The following is a 23,712-nucleotide window of genomic DNA, read 5'->3' as shown; positions in this document are numbered from 1 at the left end:
TCTTCCACCCTTATAAAGGGACAATAATTCACCCTCTTCACCCATACCTTCTTCCCAACTCATTCCATTCTGCTCATGCTCCAACGCGCGAGCATTCTCCTCCTCTACCCACAAGAGGTCTTCCAAAGATGTCTGGATCTGGAGCAGGAGGCAAATGGATGGCCTCTACTGTCCGAGAGAAGGATATCAAAAAGCTTCGGGAGGCCGGGTATCTGGCCAAGAAAATCGGCCATCGTCTCCCGACGGTGGGACAGATCGTCCCCACTACGGAACCCCACGAGAGGGTTGTATTCCTCCCTCACTGTGTTCGTGGGCTGGGATTTCCCCTTCACCCATTCGTTCACGGTATCATGTGCTATTATGGGGTCGATCTTCATGATCTGCCCCCTAATTCCTTCCTCAACATCTCGACATTCATTGTCGTGTGCGAGGCTTTTCTCCACGTTTCGCCACACTTCGGTCTATGGCTGAAGGTCTTTAATGTGAAGCCCAAGGTGGTGGGCGGTGAGCACGCCGAGTGTGGGGGCGCTATGGTGAGCAAGATGCCCAACGTCATATGGCCAACATGAACCTTTAATGATTCTGTCAAGGAGTGGCAACAACAGTGGTTTTACATCACTGAGCCGAGCGGCAAGGAGCGGGCCGCTTCTCCCGAGTTTCGATCTGGCGCCCCTCTTCGGCTTACGTCCTGGGTCAAGAAAGGACTGGATTGGTCCTCGTCTGACGAACTGTCGGTGCTCCAGACGCGCGTTAAGGATATGGGGGATAAGAACATTGAACTCGTCGATGTAGTCCACGTGATGTTAGTCCGCCGGATACTGCCTTGTCAACACCGGACTCGCAATCTATGGGAGTTTGATCCGGCCAGGCACCAAACCTTGCGAAGGCTCTTCGGCTCGTCGCACGAGGATATTTGGAAGGTCCTTTTTAAGTCCAGCAAATCGTGGCCGGACTCCGCCAAAGACTGCGGGTACCAACTATCCTGCCCTGCAAGTTCAGTGAGTTTATCAAACTTTTCCATCCGCATGACCCAATGGACGCGCTTGACGCGTGTTTATTCAACTTTCCCAGAGCTGGACGAAGAAGGCGGAGCGGATCCATTATCCGGCCCCGCTGCCCGAAGACCCGGCCATCCCACTTCTAATGAAGATGCTGGTCCCGACGCCCTACAAGGTGCCGAAGAAGACGGCCGAGAAGGGGGCTAAAAAGACCCGGGGCGCCCTTCGTGTTGCGGCACTTTGGGCACAATACCCGAAGGCTCTGAAGCCCATTCCGCCTTCGAAGAGGACAAAAAGGAGGAGGGGGATGAATCCCCTGCGGAGGGAAGAAGGAAGAGGACGGCCTCCGCATCCTTGGAGGCCGAACTACCCAAAAGAGGAAAGATTCCTCGTCAAGAGGAGTCTCCTGCCGCCGCCGACAGCGGCACGGCATGGGATCCCAGGGCCCAACCCCTGGTGAACTCGTGAGTATCTGAATACGTTTAAGCGTCCGGACTCATCGTGGCTTAGTATTTTAACCTAAGCCGTATATTTCTTGTAGTCTGACGAGGTCCCGTATCGAACAATCCTCATCAGAGGACTTGCTAAGCTCAAACGCTGTGGAGAGCGGGACGCCCCCGAAGGATCCTTCCTCCAAACAGGTGCCAAACATCGAGGCCTTGTCCCGACAGGACCCCGGCCAAGGAGAAAAGGAAAAAACCGTGAAGGTGGCGCCTGGAGGTCGAACTGCAGGGGCCGGAGACATGGGGAAAAAAATCCCACCGGCGACCTCTGTCCATCTAGAAGTGCCGGATGCTTTGCTGGTGGCGCTACGAGATGCCTCCATTGTTGATGAACACCGTGCCCTGATGGGCGCGGTGATTAAGAAAATTCAGTCGACCGAGAATGGACTGAACGAAGCCTGTATCAGCCTTATAAAAGGCTTTGACGTATGTTATATGAGTTATCGAAGAGTGCCATAGTATAGATAGTAGCCCCTGATACACTGTTCGGTGAAAGAAAGAACCAGACAGGGGATCGAATTCATGATCTCAGGAAGACTTACTAAATGACATTGATTTCTCTCCTGTTTCGAGCAGATACTTGTAGCGGCTGCTGCCTCTCATACTACGGAGATCGCCGGACTGAATCAAAGTCTGGCCAATTGCGAATGCAGTTGAGGGATAAGCAAGGTATGCACCGGTATTATGTGTATTTATTGCGAGATAAATCTTCGGTATGAAGTGAGCCCCATAATTTGTGCTAGGAGTTATGACCGAAGTCGAGACCCTTAAAAGGGCCGTTGCCGAGGCCGAGAAAAAGGCGGCCACGGAGTGGACTCTTCGTGAGAAACACGAGGCCAGAGTTATTAAAGCTGAGCAGGAGCTGCAAGAGGCCGTAAGTAAATGCGAGGCCTTGGAGCAGAGTTTAACGGAGAAAGAGTCCGAACTCACCAAGGCGCGCCAAGCCACAAGCGACGCCCAGGGGGAAACCCAAAGCGCGCTGCAGGGGATCCAAGAGGCAAGGTAGATCGCGGTAGGTAAGTTTTTCCCATGTAAAGAAAATATTTGAAGGGAAAACTATGTTACTGATTGCGAATCTGGACTTCTCAGGTGCATTTACCGAGCTGCCGCACAATATATCAGATGCCGCTCACTTCTACCGAGCCGAAGGAAGGAGCACTGCCGACAAGCTTTTTTGGTCTCAGTATTTGGCACCGAATTACTCGGTGCCTTTTGCCGATCAACTGAAACAGCTGATCGAACTGCATAAGGCGGCAGAACTAGCCTTGAAAGATGTGGTTATCCGGCTATGGCGTACCGAACCGATTCCAAGTAGCTACTTTGGGCTCATAAGGCGGCTTATAAGCGCTTGCCCTCGACTTGATGTCATCAAGCGGTCGGTCTGTATAGAAGGAGCGTGAATGGCCTTCGCCCTTGCAAAGCTGCACTGGGGGAAGATGGATGCCGAAAAGCTGGTGACTGAAGGACCGCCGGAGGGGAAGGAGCACCGCAAGCCTGAATCATATTATAAGAGTCTCCTGAAAGGATCCTACCTTGCGGCGGAGCTATGTACCAAGGACATTGTATTTCCCTGAATGCGGATCATATTGTCCGTTGTAATGTTTAAACAAGGTCGTTGATATGTCGACTGTTATATAAAAGTTTACCCTCCTGTGCGGTCGTTTGTATATTAAGGTTGAGAGTTGGCCAGTCGTCGGCTTCTGCCCCCACGTAAGGAGTACGGGGGTGTTCGGGATAAACGTGAGCACTCTTTATCCTAGTTTTGGGTCCTCCAAGGGAGGTGCTCAGCGCAATGAACCAGGCAATCGGACTATAGGGCTTTATCACTCTCACTTAGCCAGAGGAGCTTTAGTATGGTCGGCGCAGCCCCTTGTGTTTGGAAGACCGTACTAGGGGCTCTATAAGCGCCTGATCGGGAAAAAAAAGCCGATCCGTCGCACGCTGCATTGGTTATGGCATTGTGTGGGAGAAATCCTTAAAGATTTGGTGACCGCTCGAACAACTGACCAGCTCTCGCCATATCATGACAGTCAGTTTTCGGCTTTCTCTACTGAGGTGCTCGTCCGGAAGAACCGGGACACAATCGCAGTAGTTCTCCCAGTGCTACCTTAGCTGATATAGCGGAACTTAAGGTACCAAAACATAGGAGCCGGGCAAACCGAACTATTGACCTAAGGCATGATTCGGAGCTGATGCATATAATGCTATAAGTTCGGGGTGCCGAACTTCCGTGAAGGTGTTCGGACTTTTATTGCCGTGTTACGGGGAAGACGAAGCCCCTGGCATACATGGGGCATACCGCTGTGTACGGATGCCATTTGACGGAATGATTTCAATAAGAAATGACCAGCAGGTAAACATCATATGAATCCACATGTTGTATGAATAATATGTCTATGCGTATGGTACAAGTAATGTGATAAATAATAAAAAAAGAGTTGTGATAGCAGAACCTGCTGTGACTAGGGGAAAAGGTTGAGTGCGGGTTTGTATTGTGCCCGGACAGTCGCTGCGGGAGATGTCTAAGGATCCCCAGGCGTGTTCGAGTTGCCTCTATGGAGTTCGTCCTGGTCGGTGCGAAGGTGGACCTGCAAAGGAAATATAAGAAATGTTTGCGTGCCGGAGGCTGGTTAAGCCGCGGAGTTCGGCCTGTCGTGGCCTTCGCCGGAGTGTTTAATTGAACCCTGGACGAGCCAGAGTATCCTTCTGTGAAGTAGTTCGGAGCCCCTTGACGGTGTCCGGGAGCCTAGGTGTCGATTCGAGGTTCGGCTGCGAGGTGCTGCCCGGTGTTCCTGCTGCTAAGGCAGTGATGTATTTGTTGGCGTCAAAAGAAAATTCGGCCTTGCCATGATCCGTGATGACGCCGCGTGGACCGGGCATTGTGAGCTTACGGTAGGCACCATGTGGTACCACGTTGAATCGAGCGAAAGCGGTCGCCCGAGCAGTGCTTGATACTTACTCCATATCTGGTATGATGTCTCTGTCGGTGTTCTGGGAACGGGGGTCCCCAGACTTGCCTGCCTGCGGCCTGTGGCGTGGCTCAAAAGGGGGCCCAGCGCGGCTCATCTTCATCAACACAGACCCAAGACCCTCGCGAGGGGCCAAGCCTCGCGGGGCGGACGACACGGAACTTCCTCAGGCACGGCCTCATCAGGCTGGCTCGCGAGGAGGCGGAGAGATCAAGGCGGGGTACCTCACGAGGTGCCCGTGACGCAAGCCATGACGACCAAAGGCGCCAGGCGGGCGCCAGCCGCGCAGTGTCCTCCTTTCCTCTTTGGTGCAAATGGAGCAAGCGCAGGCGAGGGCATCAAGCAAAGGCACCCGTTTCGGTGCAATGAGACCAAGACCAGTCCAACGGCAGGGAGGAAGTCATTGTGGATCCCAAGCCAGCGTCACCATCAGAGCCTTTGGCAGGCGAGGACCAACTTTAGTCAGGATAAGTGTACCAGATGTTCCCCTTCAAAATGGCCAATTGTTGGCGCCCTTCCCGCTCAATATTTGGGAAGAGGCCCAGGGCCTTTGCCTATAAATAGGACTAGCCACCCCCAGGGTAGAGGGGGCAATCAAGAAGGGAGAATCTAGAAGCCAAGAGAGAAACTAGGTAGGATCGGATCGAGTAGCATCACACACACAGAGAGAGAGAAGGGCGACTGAACTCCTCCTAGCAGCTCATCCCCCCAGCCAAGAACAGACCCTCGCGAGGCTGTTCTTCCTTGTATTGCTCATTATCATCAGCCCAAGAGGCAATCCACCACACTACACACTGGAGTAGGGTATTACACCACAACGGTGGCCCGAACTAGTATAAATCCTGTGTCTCTTGTGCTGTTCTTTCCATAGCTTAGATCTTAGCGAGGCAGAGGGGTGCAGGTAGGTAGAAGGCGAAATCTCCGCGCGCACCCCAGTGTTCGAACCTCAAGGGTCTGCCGGAACCCGAAATCCGACATTTGGCGCGCCAGGTAGGGGTGCGCCGGAATTCGTCTTCCACGACCCCGTTCTCCTCCGACCATCGCGTCCATGTCTGACGCTCGTGGGGCCCACGCCGAGCGCCGGGCCGCTCTCACTTCCCGCGTCGCCCAGACGGCTCCTGTCGGCGGGCGTCCTCGCCGTTCCCCGTCACCTGCCGTCAACGCCGCCACCGGCCCGGCGGGGAACGAGCAGCAAGCGTCGTCTCAGCATCCGTCCGTGCGGCAAGACGGCCGCACCGCTACTTCCTCGCTCACCCCAGCTGGTTCTTCGTCCCGCGCGCTGCACGCACCCATGGAGGCTCGAGCTGTGCTCATCGCAGCAAACGAACTCCTGCGCTACCGTCCCGTCGATGACGTCTACGAAGAATGGCTTGACCGCGTCGTCGAGCTCGTCCGCGCCGCAGGGGGCTCTCCTGCGCCGTCCGTTCCGCTGCACCGCACCCCGCCCCGCGCGGGCGACGAAGCTCCGGGGGCGCCCCAGCCGCCTCCTCCTCAAGAAGGCGCCATGGCTCCAAGGCGTGTGGCCCCTGGGCGGAACCCGCTCCGTCAGGTGCCAGCGCGGCAAGAGCAGAGCTGCCAAGAAGTCCCTCTCCCGCAAGAAGCTGCCCGGGCGCTCCCTGCTCCAGCACGTCGCGACCATGCTCCTGCTCCCGCATGTCAAGACCCCGCGCTGCTCCCAGCTGTAGCGCGTGGGGACATGCAAGACCAAGCTCTCCGTCACCCAAGGCCTCCCGTGGCCACAACAGGCTGCCGTGCCTTCACCACCGAGCTACGCAGCGTCGCGTGGCCCGGCAAGTTCAAGCCAGACCTGCCTCCTCGTTACGACGGCACGGCCGACCCTGCGGAGTTTCTCCAGCTCTATGAGCTGGGCATCGAAGCTGCCAACGGAGACGAGAAGGTCACGGCGAACTGGTTTCCCATGGCGCTCAAGGACGGGGCCCGCACCTGGCTCCTGAACCTGGCTCCAGGCATGATCTCCTCTTGGGACGAGATGCGCACCCGCTTCATCGCCAACTTCCAAGGTACTCGCGACCGGCCACCCGCCGTGAGCGACATGCGCCGCATCAAGCAACAACCCGGAGAGACCCTGCAGAAGTACATCCAGCGCTTCAACAACGCACGCCTCAAGATTCCCAAGGTGACCGAGGAGGCCATCATCTCAGCCTTCTCCGACGGCGTGCACGATGTCAAGATGAAGGAGGAGCTGGCGATGCATGAAGACCTGTGCACTTCCTTGGAGTTGTTCAACTTGGCAACCAAGTGCGCCAGGGCTGAGGAAGGGCGTCTCTCCCTCCTCGAGCTGCCTGCCGCGGACCCAGAAGAGAAGAAGCCCAAGGCCAAGGATGTGAAGCGCAAGGGGGCTGCCGTGCTCGTGGCAGAACCAGACACCAAGCGGGGCAGAGATCAGCCCGAATCTTCCAAGGGCAGTCGGTACTGTGTGTACCACGACCTCCACACCCACAACACCAACGAATGTCAAGAGCTCCGAGCCATGCAAGAAGGAAGGATTGGCCGTCGCCTCGACCATGGTGACCGGGGCTACGGTCAAGGAGGAGGAAGGAACGCATGACGCTGGGAAGACCGCTGCCCGCGCCAAGGGTGGCGCGATCGATCTCGCGAGGATCGCTGGCAAGACCCACCTCGCGAGGGAGACTGGAGGGATCAGCCTCGCGAGGATCGCCCGCAAGGTAACGCAGGCCTCCCTCCGCTGCCGCCGCAGCCAAGGAGAAACGAGGACCGCCATCAGGACGAGGGGGCTGGGGGCTTCCAGGAGCCGCGCGCGATCGCCTGCATCCTGGGCGGGGCTCAAGCCCCAGCCTCTCAACGCATCTTCAAGCAGTTCGCCCGCGAAGTGAATGCAGTCATCCCCAAGCTCGAAGCCACGCGCCCTCTCAGGTGGTCGACGTGCGCCATCACGTTCAGCTCAGCAGATCGACTCAAGTGTGCGGCCACAGCCGGAGTCCTCCCGATGCTTTGTTCCCCAATCATCAGCAACGTGGTGGTCACCAGGACCCTCATCGATGGCGGGGCAGGGCTCAACGTCCTGTCTGTGGAAACATTCAATAATCTCCAAGTGCCCTACAACCAGCTTCAGCCAACCAAGCCTTTCTCCGGAGTCACTGACGGCTCCACGGTCCCGATTGGGCAGGTCCGCCTCCCTGTCACCTTTGGGACACGCGACAACTACCGCACCGAGCTCATCGACTTCGACGTCGCTCACATCCGCCTGCCGTACAACGCCATCCTTGGGTACCCAGCGCTGGCCAAGTTCATGGCCGTAACTCACCACGGCTACAACGTCCTCAAGATGCCAGGAAGTGGCGGAGTCATCATGGTGCCCTGTGAAGAGAAGGACGCGGTGTGTTCCCTGGAACGAGCATTTCAGGCTGCATCACTGGAAGACCCGGATCGCGGAAGCAGGAGGCTTCCCGAGACCGCCCCCAAGAAGAAGAAGACATCGTCCGGCCCGGCCCCTCAGGAGGCAGGCCCCTCAGGGCCCGCGCCTGCCCAGGGGGAACCTCCTTCCATCGCATAGGAAAGCGCGCCCGACGCCCTCCTCAGGAAGGGCTCGGGGGCTCTCCCCTGGAGGGCCACCGACCTGGCTAAGGTCACGAGGGAGGCGCTTGGGCACCACATGGAGGCATGTTTCGAAACACGTTTCCCTCAAGAAGGAGTAAGGCAAGGAGAGCCAGACCCTCAGGAGTTCGTCAGCAAGGCCATTTAGGAGCTACAGGAGTCAAGAGTCATGAAAGGCGGCCGCCGCCTACCAACTGTGGCTCCCCATCCAGGCGAGGATGGTGGGCTGTGCGTCTGCATCGACATACCAGGGCTCAATCGAGTCGCCTCTCTGGAGCACCTCTGGCCCTCGCGAGTGGGGCGCTGCGAAGGTCCACCCCGCAGCTACGTTCGCATGCCTTATGGCTTGCCGAACGCGGCTGCCATGTACCAGCGCCTCATGAGGGGCATCATGGAGGCTCAAGAGGCCAGGCGTTCCGCAGCCCTGGCGAAGATGGAGATGGTCCGCGAGGAGCCACCAGCGCCTCCGGAGCCTCCCGAGGCCCCTGGGCCTGGGGGCTCGTGAGGATCGGCTTTTGCAGCCCACCGAGTCTGCTACACCAACACTCCTTCGTCCTCAACATCATCAGGTGACATCTTTCAAGTTTCATTTCCAGCTGGGAGCGCCCCCAGGGCTGCATTATTCCCAGGCCGCGCGGGTCCGTCCCTGCGGCATGTATCCCTTTTATTTCATGTTGTTAGCTTACTTTGTTGGGGGCGCCCCACGGGCTGCATCATCCCCAAGTCGCTCGGGCCTGACCCAATGATGTCCGCCTTCCGAGCATCTACTTGAATGAATCCACTCCTTCGCGGCTAATGTGTTTGACCTAGTTGCCCGCTCAACTGACGCCAACTGACGGAGCTGCTCCGAAACGGCACGACGCTTGCGCATGGGTCCGTCCCTGCAACACCGACAAACCTGAATGGCTGAGCTCTGGCCGCGGCAGCCCCGCATGGCGCCACCTCCTCAAGCCTTCAGTGCCTCATCGCCCCTCAGAAGCAACCAACGGCTGACTGTCAATTGTCATGGCAACCCCTCGTTCTTTCTATGATGGGTCTACAGGATCTCCTAAAGGAGCTGTGTCAGGCGAGGCCCTTGCGGTGTCTCCTTCACTCTCATCCGCGCGAACCGCTTGCACGTTAAAGGGGGGGTGCCTGAGCATCGCGACTCAGGGCTCCTACTGGCTCTCCAGCCCTCACCCTCTGGCCTTGTCCACGGCATCGCGACCTGGCATACCAGCGACGGCTGAGACTCGCTCGAGGGCCGGGACCCGAGGACGTAGAGCAGAAAGGGGAGCAAAGGCGAGAGGGGAGGGACACGCGAGGACCTCACCGAGCAACCTCACGCCTGCCGATGCACGGACCCGGCGACACACCAGAGAGCGGTCCCTGATTCTCGAGATAAGTCACCACCCGGAAGCACCAGCTACCGTGGCACCATCCCCGCACCTAATGCAATCCCGTGTTAGCGACGCCGCTCTCCTTTCTCACCGAACAACGACTGCTTGAGCGCCAAAGGGGACCTCCTGAGCATCGCGACTCAGGGGCTCTTACCGGACCCCGGGTCGCTCACCTCCTGGCCTTGACCACGACACCGCGACCTGGCATACCAGCGACGACTGAAGCCGCCTTGGGTCTGGGACCTGTTGGCGCAGAGCACCAAGCCCTCGTGAGGTTCGAAAGGGAGAACTGAGCTAAGACGGAATGAGCAACTCGCACAATTCTACGACAAGGGTTATATTAACAAACAGGATCACATGCACCTTACAAGCCCCCACGGGACGTGTCTTTGATTCCTTGCAGGGAACAGATCCTAAAAGGACGCTAACTACACGCGCCCCTGCAAAAGACGCCATCGTCAATAGCGGGCCATCAAGCACCGGCACCAACCCCATCCAGATCAGAGTCGGTGATGGCCTGACGAGCCCGCCCTGCTCCAGGAGCGGCACCGGCTCGGGGGCTCGTAGCTGTCGTCGCTCGTCTCCGGAGTCGCGAAGAGCTCGCCGGAGTCGCTGGACCCTCCGCCGCCTCCGCCGCCTGAGCAGCCGCCAAGGGAGCGGTCGGCGGGCCCAGTCCTCGCTGTAGTAGGGTCCCGACCACCTCTCCTGGGGCAGCACTCCAGCCGGCGCCGTTCGCATCGAAGACCTTGAAGAACATCACCGAAGCACCGTCGTACTCCAAGTGGATCGCGAAGGCGCCTCTTGTCCTGCAAACCCGGGCGATTTCGCTCCAGCCTCGAGTCATGAAGACCTCGCCCAGGGCAACGACCGCGACCTCTGCCTCGGTCGCGAGGGTGCTGCAGCCGGTGTGCTGCAGCCAAAGCTCCAGGAGTTCTCCCTGCGGGATGATGGAGGCGAAGAAGGGAGGAAGGCAAATCCAAGACTGAGGAGGCATGGCGGCGTGGAGCACGAACTCTGGACCCCAGAGGGGATGACCCACACCTCCGTGACCCGTCGGCACCGACGGCGGCGCCGCCCGTGGTGATCGGCATCGACTCCTTCAGAGCCCTCGATGTGGGCGTACAAGGGAAGCGGGAACCCCGGCGGTGGCCGCTCGCACCAGGGCCTGGACACCACCTGATGGGCCCCCTCGTCCCGGCCACGGAGGGCGAGCCGTTTCTTCGGCGGGAGCGGGTCTGGTTCCTCTCGGGGAGCCTTTCCCTTCTCTGCCGCCGAGAACCGGCGGATCGGAGCCATCGCAGCAAGACGGAGCAAGGACCGGGAAGAAGGAGAAGCAAGAAGGGATGGACTGGAAGGGCGCGCGCCCTTCCGTACTTATGGCCGGCGAAGGCCAACCGCCGACCTCCACGATCGCAGGTAATCATGACCCGCTTTGCATGTAGGGACTTGTCCAATCCGTGCAATTGCCGAGGCGCCGTGGGGAAGTGGAGGCGCCCACGTCCAATCAACCGCCACGCGGCGCCCAAGGCCGCAGGCTGTTAGGGCCCGCGGCGCTTCGCTCTTGCCCTTTCGCCTCCCTGCACGGCCAAGTCCGAACGCGCCTTGGGCCCGGGGGCTACTGTCGGCGTTCTGGGAACGGGGGTCCCCAGACTTGCCTGCCTGCGGCCTGCGGCGTGGCTCAAAAGGGGGCCCAGCGCGGCCCATCTTCATCAACATAGACCCAAGACCCTCGCGAGGGGCCAAGCCTCGCGGGGCGGACGACACGGAGCTTCCTTAGGCACGGCCTCATCAGGCTGTCTCGCGAGGAGGCGGAGAGATCAAGGCGGGGTACCTCACGAGGTGCCCGTGACGCAAGCCATGACGACCAAAGGCGCCAGGCGGGCGCCAGCCGCGCAGTGTCCTCCTTTCCTCTTTGGTGCAAAGGGAGCAAGCGCAGGCGAGGGCATCAAGCAAAGGCACCCATTTCGGTGCAACGAGACCAAGACCGGTCCAACGGCAGGGAGGAAGTCATTGTGGAGCCCAAGCCAGCGTCACCACCAGAGCCTTTGGCAGGCGAGGACCAACTTTAGTCAGGATAAGTGTACCAGATGTTCCCCTTTAAAATGGCCAATTGTTGGCGCCCTTCCCGCTCAATATTTGGGAAGAGGCCCAGGGCCTTTGCCTGTAAATAGGACTAGCCACCCCCAGGGTAGAGGGGGCAATCAAGAAGGGAGAATCTAGAAGCCAAGAGAGAAACTAGCTAGGATCGGATCGAGTAGCATCACACACACACAGAGAGAGAAGGGCGACTGAACTCCTCCTAGCAGCTCATCCCCCCAGCCAAGAACAGACCCTCGCGAGGCTGTTCTTCCTTGTATTGCCCATTATCATCAGCCCAAGAGGCAATCCACCACACCACACACTGGAGTAGGGTATTACACCACAACGGTGGCCCGAACCAGTATAAACCCTGTGTCTCTTGTGCTGTTCTTTCCATAGCTTAGATCTTAGCGAGGCGGAGGGGTGCAGGTAGGTAGAAGGCGAAATCTCCGCGCGCACCCCAGTGTTCGAACCTCAAGGGTCTGCCGGAACCCGAAATCCGACAGTCTCTAAAAGTGGATTTAGTGGCCTGGATCGCTAACTGATCGATGCCCATCTTGCGCACTGTATCCTGGTAAAGCAGGTTTAAGCTGCTACCTCCGTCCATAAGGACTCAAGTGAGGTGGAACCCGTCTACTATTGGGTCGAGGATTAGTGTGGCTGGATTGCCCCAATTGGCTTTAACCGGACGATCCGTGCGGTTGAAGGTGACCGGCCCTAGCTTACATCAAGTGGGCCGGTTGGGTGGTATTTACCACATTCACCGATTGAGTATGGGGGGGATTTCTTTTGCCCTCCTGTGTTCGGAAACTGGGCTCTTCGTTGCTATCGCCGCTTTGAGACCCCTCTTCGTGTTTGGCGCCTGCCTTGCCGGCTTGTTTGAAGACCCAGCATTCTCTGTTGGTATGGGTGGCTGGTGTTTCTGGGGTGCCATGAATTTGGCATTGGCGAGCGAGTATGCGGTCCAGACTGGATGGACCCGGATTTGTATTTTTGTGGGGCCCTTTCCACTGACCGGGCTTTGAGACTCTGAACCCGGATTAACTGCCATATTATTGGTTTTATCACCATATTTGCGGCGCTTGTGTTTGTTGCGTCGTGATTTGTCGTTGTCATCTTTGTTATCCGGAGTGCCCGGATTCCTGGATGTGTTGTTGCTGCGAGCCAGCCAGCTATCCTCGCCCGCGCTAAAGCGGGTCATGAGTGTCGTGAGGGCTGCCATGGACTTCGGCTTCTCCTGGCCGAGGTGTCGGGCAAGCCACTCGTCACAGATGTTATGCTTGAATGCCGCTAAGGCCTCTGCATCCGGACAGTCGACAATTTGGTTTTTCTTGGTCAGGAACCGAGTCCAGAATTGTCTGGCCGATTCCCCTGGCTGCTGAGTTATATGGCTCAAGTCATCAGCATTCGGTGGTCGCACATAAGTGCCCTGGAAGTTGTCAAGGAATGCGTCTTCCAGATCCTCCCAACTGCCGACGGAGTCTGCTGGCAAGCTATTCAGCCAATGCCGAGCTGGTCCTTTGAGTTTTAGTGTGAGGTACTTGATGGTGTGTAGATCATCACCGCGAGCCATGTGGATGTGAAGGAGGAAATCCTCAATCCATACCGCGGGATCCGTTGTAACGTCATATGATTCGATGTTTACGGGTTTGAAACCCTCCGGGAATTCGTGATCCATAACTTCATCAGTGAAGCATAGGGTGTGTGCGGCGCCTCTGTGCCGGGCTATATCCCGACGCAGTTCATATGAGTCTTGCCTGCTGTATTCGGCCCGGCCGGATTTTCTTTTGGTGTATCTGGCGCGACGATCATCGTCCCGTGTTGGTGCACGTGCCCGTGACTCGTATATTGACCTTGCAAGTTTTGCCTTACTGTCCAATACGTCTCGCAGGTCCCGTGTGTTGCCCCGAGCCTTGGTATTTTGGATTGAGTGGAGGCGGGGTGCAGGCTGAACTTCAGGCTGGAAAGCCTGTTTAGCTCGGCCACGCAGTGGCCGGTCAGCCACATCGTACACTGGTGCATGAGGTTTTAATGCTTCCTCCTCGAGGTGAGGTAGCAACCTGCGTTTTGGGTAACTCTTGGAGGGGCGCTCGAGTTTGAATTCCTCGGCCGCAAGGACTTCGGTCCATCTGTCTGCTAGCAAGTCTTGGTCTGCTTGAAGCTGTTGTTGCTTTTTCTTCACGCTATTTGCTGTGGCCATAAGCCGGCGCTTGAAGCGCTCCTGTTCGACGGGGTCCTCAGGCATGATAAATTCTTCGTCGCCGAGGCTCGCCTCGTCTTCGAAGAGAGGCATGTAATTGTCCTCCTCTGGTTCTCCATCTGCTGCCTGCTCTGGAGGGCTGGCTTGTTCATCCTCTGGCTCTATATTGTGCTGGGGAGGATTGTGGTTGTCTTCGGCACTATCCGGAGTGTTATTATCTCCTGTGCCGATATCACTACTTTTGCTGTGGCGGGACTTAGAGTGGCGCCGCTGACGTCGGCGCTTGGGTTGCTTCTTGAAGGGGTCATCCTTCGCTGTCTCGTCGCCATTGCCTTCGTTAGGGGTGTCTACCATATATATGTCGTATGATGATGTAGCGGTCCAGCGCCCTGTGGGCGGTGGTTCCTGCTCGTCTCCTACATCGTCGTCCATACCGTCGATGTCTCCGGAGTCAAAGTCGAGCATGTCGGTTAAATCGTCGACATTGGCTACTAAGTGGGTGGTGGGTGGGCAGCGAATTTCTTCGTCGTCCGCATCCCATTCTAGCCGGACTTAGTTCGGCCAAGGTTCTCCTGACAGGGAGAGGGACCTCAATGAATTTAGCACATCGCCGAAGGGCGAGTGCTGAAAGATATCCGCGGAGGTGAACTCCATGATCGGCGCCCAGTCGGATTCGATGGGCACGGATGTAAGCAGCTCGGAGTCCGTGGCCGTAGGTGAATCCAGTGGTTCGGCGACATGGCTCTCGTAAGAGGTGAAGTCAGTATTCGGCTCTATCGCCACTGAGAGTGTGGCCTCCATGGCGGGGTCTATCCCTCCACTCTCGGATGACGTGATTTGCTCCGGATTGACGGCCGGAGTAGTTGTAGATGCGATCTCCCGAACACTGTCCGACGGCAGAGTTACGTCGTGCTCGTAGTGACTATGCGGCACACCTGACACGGGCTCGAATCCGTCGAAGATCAAGTCTCCGCGGATGTCGGCAGTGTAGTTTAAATTTCCAAATCTGACCTGATGGCCAGGGGTGTAGCTCTCGATCTGGTCCAGATGGCCAAGCGAATTGGCCCGCAGTGCGAAGCCGCCGAATACAAAGATCTGTCCGGGGAGGAAAACCTCACCCTAGACCGCATCGCTATCGATGATCGAGGGAGCCATCAAGCCTTATGGTGATGACACAGTGGAACTCTCAATGAAAGCACCAATGTCGGTGTCAAAACCGGCGGATCTCGGGTAGGGGGTCCCGAACTGTGCGTCTAAGGCGGATGGTAACAGGAGGTAGGGGACACGATGTTTACCCAGGTTCGGGCCCTCTTGATGGAGGTAATACCCTACGTCCTGCTTGATTGTTCTTGATGATATAAGTATTACAAGAGTTGATCTACCACGAGATCGTAGAGGCTAAACTCTAGAAGCTAGCCTATGGTATGATTGTATGTTGTCCTATGGACTAAACCCTTCGGTTTATATAGAGACCGGAGGGGGCTAGGGTTACACAGAGTCGGTTAAAAGGGAGGATATCTACATATCCGTATTGCCTAGCTTGCCTTCCATGCCAAGGAGAATCCCATCCGGACACGGGACGAAGTCTTCAATCTTGTATCTTCATAGTCCAACAGTCCGGCCAAAGGATATAATCCGGCTGTCCGGAGACCCCCTAATCCAGGACTCCCTCGCTAGCAAAGTGCATAAGTTTGATCAATGGTAATATAACATTAACTGGCACTGGGCACAATGTCAATAGGTTAGTCCCAAAAAATGATATAAAGTTGCTATAAAATGATTGTAAAACATCTAAGAATGATAATATAACAACATGAATACTTGATAAATTATAGATACGTTGGAGACATATCAAGATGCATAGCAACAAGGGGGAGAGTGTGTCTACATACCCTCGTAGACCGTAAGGGGAAGCGTTTGACAACGCGGTTGATGTAGTCAAACTTCTTCTAGCTCCGACCGATCAAGTACCGAACGTACAACACCTCTGAGTTCTGCACATGTTCAGCTTGGTGGCGTCCCTTGCCTTCTTGATCCAATAAGACATCGAGCTAGTAGATGAGTTCTGTCAGCACGATGGCTGGTGATGGTGATGGTGAAGTGATCCGCGCAGGGCTTCGCCTAAGCACTACGAAGATATGACCGTGGGAGTAAACGGTGGAGAGGGGTGCCGCACACGGCTAGGCAATTGTCTGAGGTGTGCTACCCCCCCACATATATATATATACATAAACACTATTCTGATCACGGGATCAGAATAATATTCTGATCACAACATGAACTTCCCGAGTAACGCGCCTGACCTTCCCCGAGTACTAGGTTGAACTTCCGCTAAAAGGTGTCCAAATGGGGCTTGCGATATACCGTTGGATAGCTATGGACATCAGTATCATGACCCAAGTTAAATTTTTGGCAAAATGTAAGCGGTTTAAGAGCAGTTTTGAAAACCGTTACTTCTTCACAAAAAAAACGTGAATCGTATTTTCGATCGCATTTTTAAACCGTTTATCAGAATGAGGCAAATAATATGGCATTGGAAAGCTGCTGCAAAACCGCTCCTTCCATATGTTGAAAGTTTTCTCTAATTCCCTACGGTTAAAGAGTAATTCAGAAAATCGTAAAATTTCGCAAACCGAACACCCGAGTTCGTATTTTCGACGCCATTTCTAAACGGCTAATCCAATTGAGGCAAATAATATGACGTTGGAAAGCTTATGAAAATTCGCTACTTTTTTATGTTAAAAGTTTTTTCTAATTTTGAATGGTTTAAAAGTAATTTAGAAAATGGTACAAGTTCCACCGAGTTCATATTTTCGAGCTAATTTTTTAACCGTACGTCCAAATGCAGCAAATGATATGGCGTTGAAAAGCTCAAAGAAATGCGATTTTTTTTGTATATATTGTTTCTCCTAATTTTGAATGGTTGAAAGTTTTCGAGCTAATTTTTTTGTATATATTGTTTCTAATTTTGAATGGTTGAAAGTTTTCTCTAATTCCCTACGGTTAAAGAGTAATTCAGAAAATCGTAAAATTTCGCAAACCGAACACCCGAGTTCGTATTTTCGATGCCATTTCTAAACGGCTAATCCAATTGAGGCAAATAATATGACGTTGGAAAGCTTATGAAAATGCGCTACTTTTTTATGTTAAAAGTTTTTTCTAATTTTGAATGGTTTAAAAGTAATTTAGAAAATGGTACAAGTTCCACCGAGTTCATATTTTCGAGCTAATTTTTTAACCGTACGTCCAAATGCAGCAAATGATATGGCGTTGGAAAGCTCAAAGAAATGCGAATTTTTTTTGTATATATTATTTCTCCTAATTCATTACGGTTTTATGTCAGTTTTGAAAATGGTTAAAAACGTATTTTTGCCGTAATTTCTACAAACTTTATCGGAATGATGCAAATAATATACCGCTGAAAAGCTACGGAAAATGCGAAACTTTTTTATGTTGATGGTTTTCTTTGATTCTTAGCCGTTTTCAAGTAATTTCGAAAACGGCGAGATCATTCGTTCTGCCCTTTTCGCGAAACAGATTGTCAAAAATGCATCGCGTGAAGAACCTGAACTTCTCGGCGTGCGCACCTGAACTTCACTCTGTTTTTCAAGTGTTTTTTTTGCTCGTAGCTCTCCATCCACTGCTCGTAGCTCTTCATCCACTCACCGGAATTGAGCAAGTGATATACCGATGGAAAGCTGCTGTAAACACGCAACTTTTCCGTGTTGATCATTTTTTCATACTCGCGACGGTTTAAAACATTTTCATCCAAAATTCATTTAGCGTAGTAGTTGAACTTCTTGCTGTTTTCACGTTGAACTTTTGTGACATATTTTTGTTTGTAATTTTCTCATCCATTCATCGGTGTTACACAAATGATATTCCTTTTGTACAAACCTCTCTCACAATATTTTTTTAACAAACCTCAATGGCGAGATCATGATTTTTGCGTTCATCGCGAATGGATATGAACTGCGTGAAGTAGTTGAACTTCAGGGGCATGCTTGTTTGAACTTCACTCTGTTTTTTACATGTAATTGAAGGTCGGACGTCTAGCACTAGAGTTCTCGAACTTCACTCGGAGAAGCACGTGAACTTCTTGCAACAAACGTTTTAGGCTTTTAGTTTTACATTCTTTTATCCTCACCTGAAACGCATTTCGCGTAGTAGTTGAACTCCCCGTTGTTTTTCCCTTGAACTTCTGTCACTCGCTCATTGGCAGTTTTTGCTCTTGGGTCGTGATGAACTTGCGTTTTTGCAATTTTACTGCCTGATTTGTTTGACCTGAACTTCCTTCAGTGCAAGGTTGAACTTCCGCCAACATTGCCCAAATGGGGCTTGCGATATATCGTTGGAAAGCTATGGACACCAGTATCATGACCCAACTTAAATTTTTGGCAAAATGCAAGCGGTTTAAGGGCAGTTTTGAAAACCGTTTTTTCTTCGCACAAAAAACATGAATCGTATTTTCGATTGCATTTCTAAACCGTTTATCGGAATGAGGCATACAATATGGCGTTGGAAATCTGCTGCAAAACCGCTCCTTCCACATGTTGAAAGTTTTCTCTAATTCCCTATGGTTAAAGAGTAATTTGAAAAAACATAAAATTTCGTGAACCGAACAGCTGAGTTCGTTTTTTCGATGTCATTTCTAAACGGCTAATCCAATGGAGGCATATGATACGACATTGGAAAGCTTATGAAAATGCGCTACTTTTTCATCTTGAAAGTTTTTTTCTAATTTTGAATGGTTTAAGAGTAATTTAGAAAATGATCCAAGTCCTACCGAGTTCGTATTTTCGAGCTAATTTTTTAACCGTATGTCCGAATGCAGTAAGTGATATGGCGTTGGAAAGCTTGAACAAATGCGAAACTTTTTTGTATGTATTGTTTCTTCCAATTCTTTACGGTTTTAAGTCAGTTTTGAAAATGGCAAAAAACGTATTTTCGCTATAATTTCTACAAACTTTATCGGAATGGGGCAAATAATATATCGCTGAAAAGCTACAAAAAATGTGAAACTTTTTTCATGTTGATGGTTTTCTCTGATTCCTAGCCGTTTTCAAGTAATTTCTAAAACAGCGGGATCATGCGTTCTGCCTTTATCGCGAAACAGATTCTTCGAAAATGCACCGCGTGAAGAACCTGAACTTCTCGACGCGTGTACCTGAACTTCACTCTGTTTTTTCATGTTCTTTTTTTGCTCGTAGCTCTTCATCCACTGCTCGTAACTCTCCGTCCACTCACCGGAATTGAGCAGGTGATATACAGATGGAAAGCTGCTGTAAACATGCAAGTTTCCCGTGTTGATCATCTTTTCATACTCGCGATGATTTTAAAAGTTTTTCATCTGATATTCATTCAATGTAGTAGGTGAACTTCCTGGTGTTTTCACGTTGAACTTCTGTGACGTATTTTTCATTTGTAATTTTCTCATCCATCCGTCAAGTGTTACACAAATGATACTCCTTTTGTACAAACCCCTCTCACAATATTTTTTTTAATTTCTTGCCGTTTTTAAATAAATTAGAAAATGATGAGATCATGATTTCTGCCTTCATCGCGAATGGAAATGCACTGCGTGAAGTAGTTGAACTTCTCGGGCATGTTTGATTGAACTTCACTCTGTTTTTGACGTGCTATTTTTTGCACTGCGTGAAGTAGTTGAACTTCTGGGGCAAGTCTGTTTGAACTTCACTCTGTTTCACTTTATTGTATTTTTCTTATATGAAACACACACCATGTAGTACGTGAACTTTCGGTTGTTATCACGTTGAACTTCTCTCTGCTTTGAGAGAGTTATTTTAAAACACAAAAAACAACATATTTTTTATGTATTTTGGACATCTAAATACACGGTGAACCTCTCACAAGAATTTTTTAACTTTTCCTCGCCGAGCACTTGAACTTCTAGCAACCATTTTTTTTTCATTTATGAGATTATTTTTAAAAGTGCAAAAAATGGCGTTGTGTTTTTATTTTTTGAACAAGTAAATCCTAGGTTTTAATGAACTCCGAACTTCTCTATTATTTCAATTTGAACTTCACATTTTTATATTTTGAGTAAAGAATTGTATTCAATTTTTATACGGGAAAAACTTAGTTTTGAAATAATTTTGGCTATTTTTTTCACGCACTTCACCATTTCGAATGAACAAACCCTTTGAATTCCTCGGACGTCCGCCTTTGAACTATCGCAGAAGATGAAGTGGAAATTCTCGAACATATTCTTTTTTTCTACTCTATAATGCTTTTCTTGATTCTGTTTGTAATTAATTGCAGCCATGCTATGACCAAATTGAGATGAACGAAATTAATAGTTTACATAGGCATAAAAACAAAAATTAATAGTTTAGCATAAAAATTGAGGTTTTTATATACTACGATCTTCTCTATTATTTTAAATTGAACTTCTTTAATCCTATTCTTAAAAATATATTTTTAAATAAGCATCAAATTTTTAAAATTAAACTTCATACTTTTATTTTTCCTACAAACGAAAATAATTTAAGTTTTTCATATACATCAAACTACTCCATTATTTTAATTTGATCTTTGTCATTTTATTCTTTGGTAACAAGGAAATTTTGACTTTTTATAAATATTGAACTCCTCTATTTTTCTAATTTGGACTTCTTGGTTTATTTTCTGTTAGTAACAGAAATACCCTTGTTTTTTGTAGCAAAATTTTTGAACCGATTCGTTAGGAAGGTCAAGTCGGCCGTCGCTAGAAGGTCACAAGTTGTTGTTGATCCATAGGAGCACCAAGTCGTCGCCACACAAGGAAGAGTGTCGTGTCGTCATCGTCACTGGGCGGGTTACTAAGTTAAACACCCTAACTTTTCTTTTTCTGTTCTGCAGAATGCAAGTGTGAATAACTTGACAACATGATGTACAAAGAGTGCCAGTGTTCCAGAAAAATATACTTAACATACTTTTGACCTTCACGAATAAAACATTTTGACCTTTCAGCCCCTTTTTTTGTTCCAACAACTGACTAAACTAGGCAAAAACTTTTTTTTGCAGTTGAACTGATACACCAGGCAAAGCTGCAATGGTGGCCAATTTTTCAGATAGATAAACACAAAACATATGTTTTATGCACTGGAGTTTTGCTGCGGACACTTGAATACTTTTTTCCTTTTGCACAAACTACTTTACGAAGAATCATCACATTTCACAAAGGTCATTTAACCACAAGATTGTGGGCACACAGACTCGCAAACGGGAGGTGCACCATATTTTTTAGGAACACCAAGCTTGAGTGATAGTGGAAAGAAAGAATCATAAACTAAAGAGTATATTGATCTAAGTGTTTTACGTACACACAAGAGTACATAAGCTTTTCAGACAACAACATGTTGCCTTAGAAGTTATCTAATCAATTATGAAGAAGTTAAGAAATGAAGAACAAGAGAGGAAAAACATGTTTGAATATACTAAAAAAACATCTCTGAACCTTCACATCCACATCACTCTGAACTTCAGTCCTCCTTCAAACCGCAAACTTTTTCCTGGTACACATATGTGACCTTCTCCTGTCTATTTATTTGAACTTATTTTCAAGACAAAAAGTTCCGGCGTCAATTTTCCTAACATGTAAAATGGAAGACAAACAAAATCATTAGCAAAAATAGATGGTGGGCCGAATATTGTTCCCACGTTATCCACATAAGTACACAAGTTGCTGAATTTTCTTTGATGTAATTTTTCAAATACAAGCACACAAAAAATCACCGAAGCAACATACTCTTTGACCATTTTCTGCTAAGTAGCTATACTGATGCATTCTTTTTCCATTTTCTTTGACTCTTCAATTTTTTTCGTAAAAGAACAATACAAGGACTAAACTGACAAAATTAGAGTCTCAGAACTAAACAAAAGTTGCAGCATGCTCCACAGTGGAAGTCTGATCTCATCTGATCAGATGATCCAAGTTTGTGTGCAGTAAAAAACAACTGTGCTTCGGCCTTCCATTTCAGAAGTCCTCTCCTCTTGGGTTGGATCAATCAAACCCAGAGGAATCATCCATCCATCCTCTCACCGAAACACAAGGTACGGATACACTAGTAGTCAAACATGGAAGCAACATTGACCAAAACCAAAACTAACAGTGTAGCCATCAGTAATTGCACCATGCCTTCCCCTCCCAAGTAAGCAATTCTTGCTAATAAATTGCTCCGGCGATGCACGCAAGGGACCAAAAAACTTGGGACATCTCCTGCCCTACTACCACCATCAGTAGTAATTCAGTACTATGCTCTGCTCCGCTTTGCTCTGTTGTATCACTGCTACTGCTGCTGCTACTCCACTTCCTTGACAGGCCGCCTGTTAACACCACCGCCACCCTGCTACCGACGGCAACTATTGGCGGCGTCCAAGACCCGCTGCACGATCATCACCTTCGCCGCATCGACCGCCTCCCATGTCCCACTGGTCACCACCTCCCTGCACCACACACACGCTGCAGGTCAAAATGACATACAGGCAGGACTGATTTCGTGGGTAAAGAACATGCAAACCCGGTTGAGACCTGTTGTAGTACCTACCTCTCGCTCGTCCCAGCTTTGAGCTCCCCCTTAGAGATACTGATCTGCACGCCCGTAACCTACACTCTGACGACGAACCATTAGTCCAAACCATAGCCTTGTCGGTTAACCATTTTTGGCTGCGCTTCGGTGGTGCGGGAGATATGTACGTACCCGTTCGATCTCACATATGGTCCTCCCGGCATAGCCGATGACGGCGCCCACGTACTCGTCCGCGACACCCATGGTGAGGGTCCCTTGCACATCGTTGTCGTAGTCAGGCGATCTCACGGGTGTGTTAGGCTGGAGGAATTCAAGAGAAGATGGTTCAGGTTTTGCTGCAGAGGCCAATAGCACTAGTTGGTAAACTGGGGATAGTAGATATTTTGCAACCACTACATATGGAAAAATAGCTGCTGCAGGGGAGCCATGATGGATCTCGCCGGCCATGGCTCGATTTGCGAGTGGGGACGACAGCACGGTCCAAGAAACATGGGCGGAGGGCAGGCCGCGTCGGAGGGGAGGGAAGGTCGCGGCGGAGTGCTAGGATGGTCATGCCGGAGGGGAAGTTGGGGGCGGGTGGAAGGGAGGTGGTCGGGGCAGAGGGCGGTGGTGGAGGTGGTCGGGGCGGTGGTTGGAGGCAAGGGCGGAGGTGGCTGGGACGGGGTGAGCCGCCGAGGTGGCGAGCACGGCCGAGCTCGGCCTCCTCGCGCCGTCGGTCTGAGGCGGGTGCTGCCGGGGGAGCAAGGTGGGAAGGCGGCCAGATCCAGGAGTGGGGCAGCGTGGGGGCCGGCTCAGGCGCGGGAGCAGCGAGGCGGCCGGATCCAGGAGTGGGGAGGCGCGGGGGCTGGATCTCGGCCCGCGGAGTGGCGCGCGGGTTAGATGCGACGGCGGCGGCGGTTCTGGGGGCTGATGGTGGGGGACGATGGGTCGGAGTGCAGGAGGTGGGATCGAGGGAGTGCGGGAGATGCGGGATGGATGGTCATAGTATATTTTTACTTCGTTCCAGCGCGGTTTGGGAGTTCGGGAACCTATGATCGAGCCCTTATAGGGCCGGTGTGATCCAAATAGTTATTCTAATCACAGGATTAGAATAGTGTCACCCTATATATATATATATATATAGGTGGGAGGGAGAGGGGAGGCAGCCAGGGTGCTCCCCAAGTAGGATCCGAATCCGACTTGGGGTTTCCCCAAGTGGCGTCCCTGCCTTATTTCACCGGAGAAGAAAGGGAAGGGGAAGAGAGAAAGGAAAGGGGGTCCGAACCCCCTTTTTCCTTCTCCCAATTCGGCCTCCTGCCATAGGGGGGCGTGCCACCCCTTGTGGGCTGGTGTGCTCCCCTCTCATGGCCCATATGGCCCATATATCCCCCCGGGGGTTCTCGTAACCCCTCCGATACTCCGATAAATACCCGATACACTCCGGAACACTTCCGGTGTCTGAATACTATCGTTCTATATATATATATACAAATATTTA

General features: G+C 51.7%; 1 protein-coding gene across 1 annotated transcript; it reads right to left on the bottom strand.

Moving 5' to 3' along the window:
* Nucleotides 1–21,853: 21,853 nt before the first annotated feature.
* LOC125548834 (protein BTR1-like) lies at nt 21,854–23,195 on the bottom strand. Its single transcript, XM_048712367.2, has 3 exons — nt 22,407–23,195; nt 22,254–22,312; nt 21,854–22,152 (listed from the first exon to the last, which is right to left on the bottom strand). The coding sequence occupies exons 1-3, from the start codon at nt 22,680–22,682 to the stop codon at nt 22,056–22,058; spliced, it is 432 nt and encodes a 143-aa protein (XP_048568324.2). The 5' UTR covers nt 22,683–23,195; the 3' UTR covers nt 21,854–22,055.
* Nucleotides 23,196–23,712: the final 517 nt, after the last annotated feature.

The sequence above is a fragment of the Triticum urartu genome, chromosome 3A, assembly GCF_056163025.1.
Source record: "Triticum urartu cultivar PI428250 chromosome 3A, HENAU_Tu73, whole genome shotgun sequence".
Classification (NCBI taxonomy): domain Eukaryota; kingdom Viridiplantae; phylum Streptophyta; class Magnoliopsida; order Poales; family Poaceae; genus Triticum; species Triticum urartu.
The sequence above is the reverse complement of the archived record's forward strand: the minus strand, read 5'-3'. Positions and strand labels throughout refer to the sequence as shown.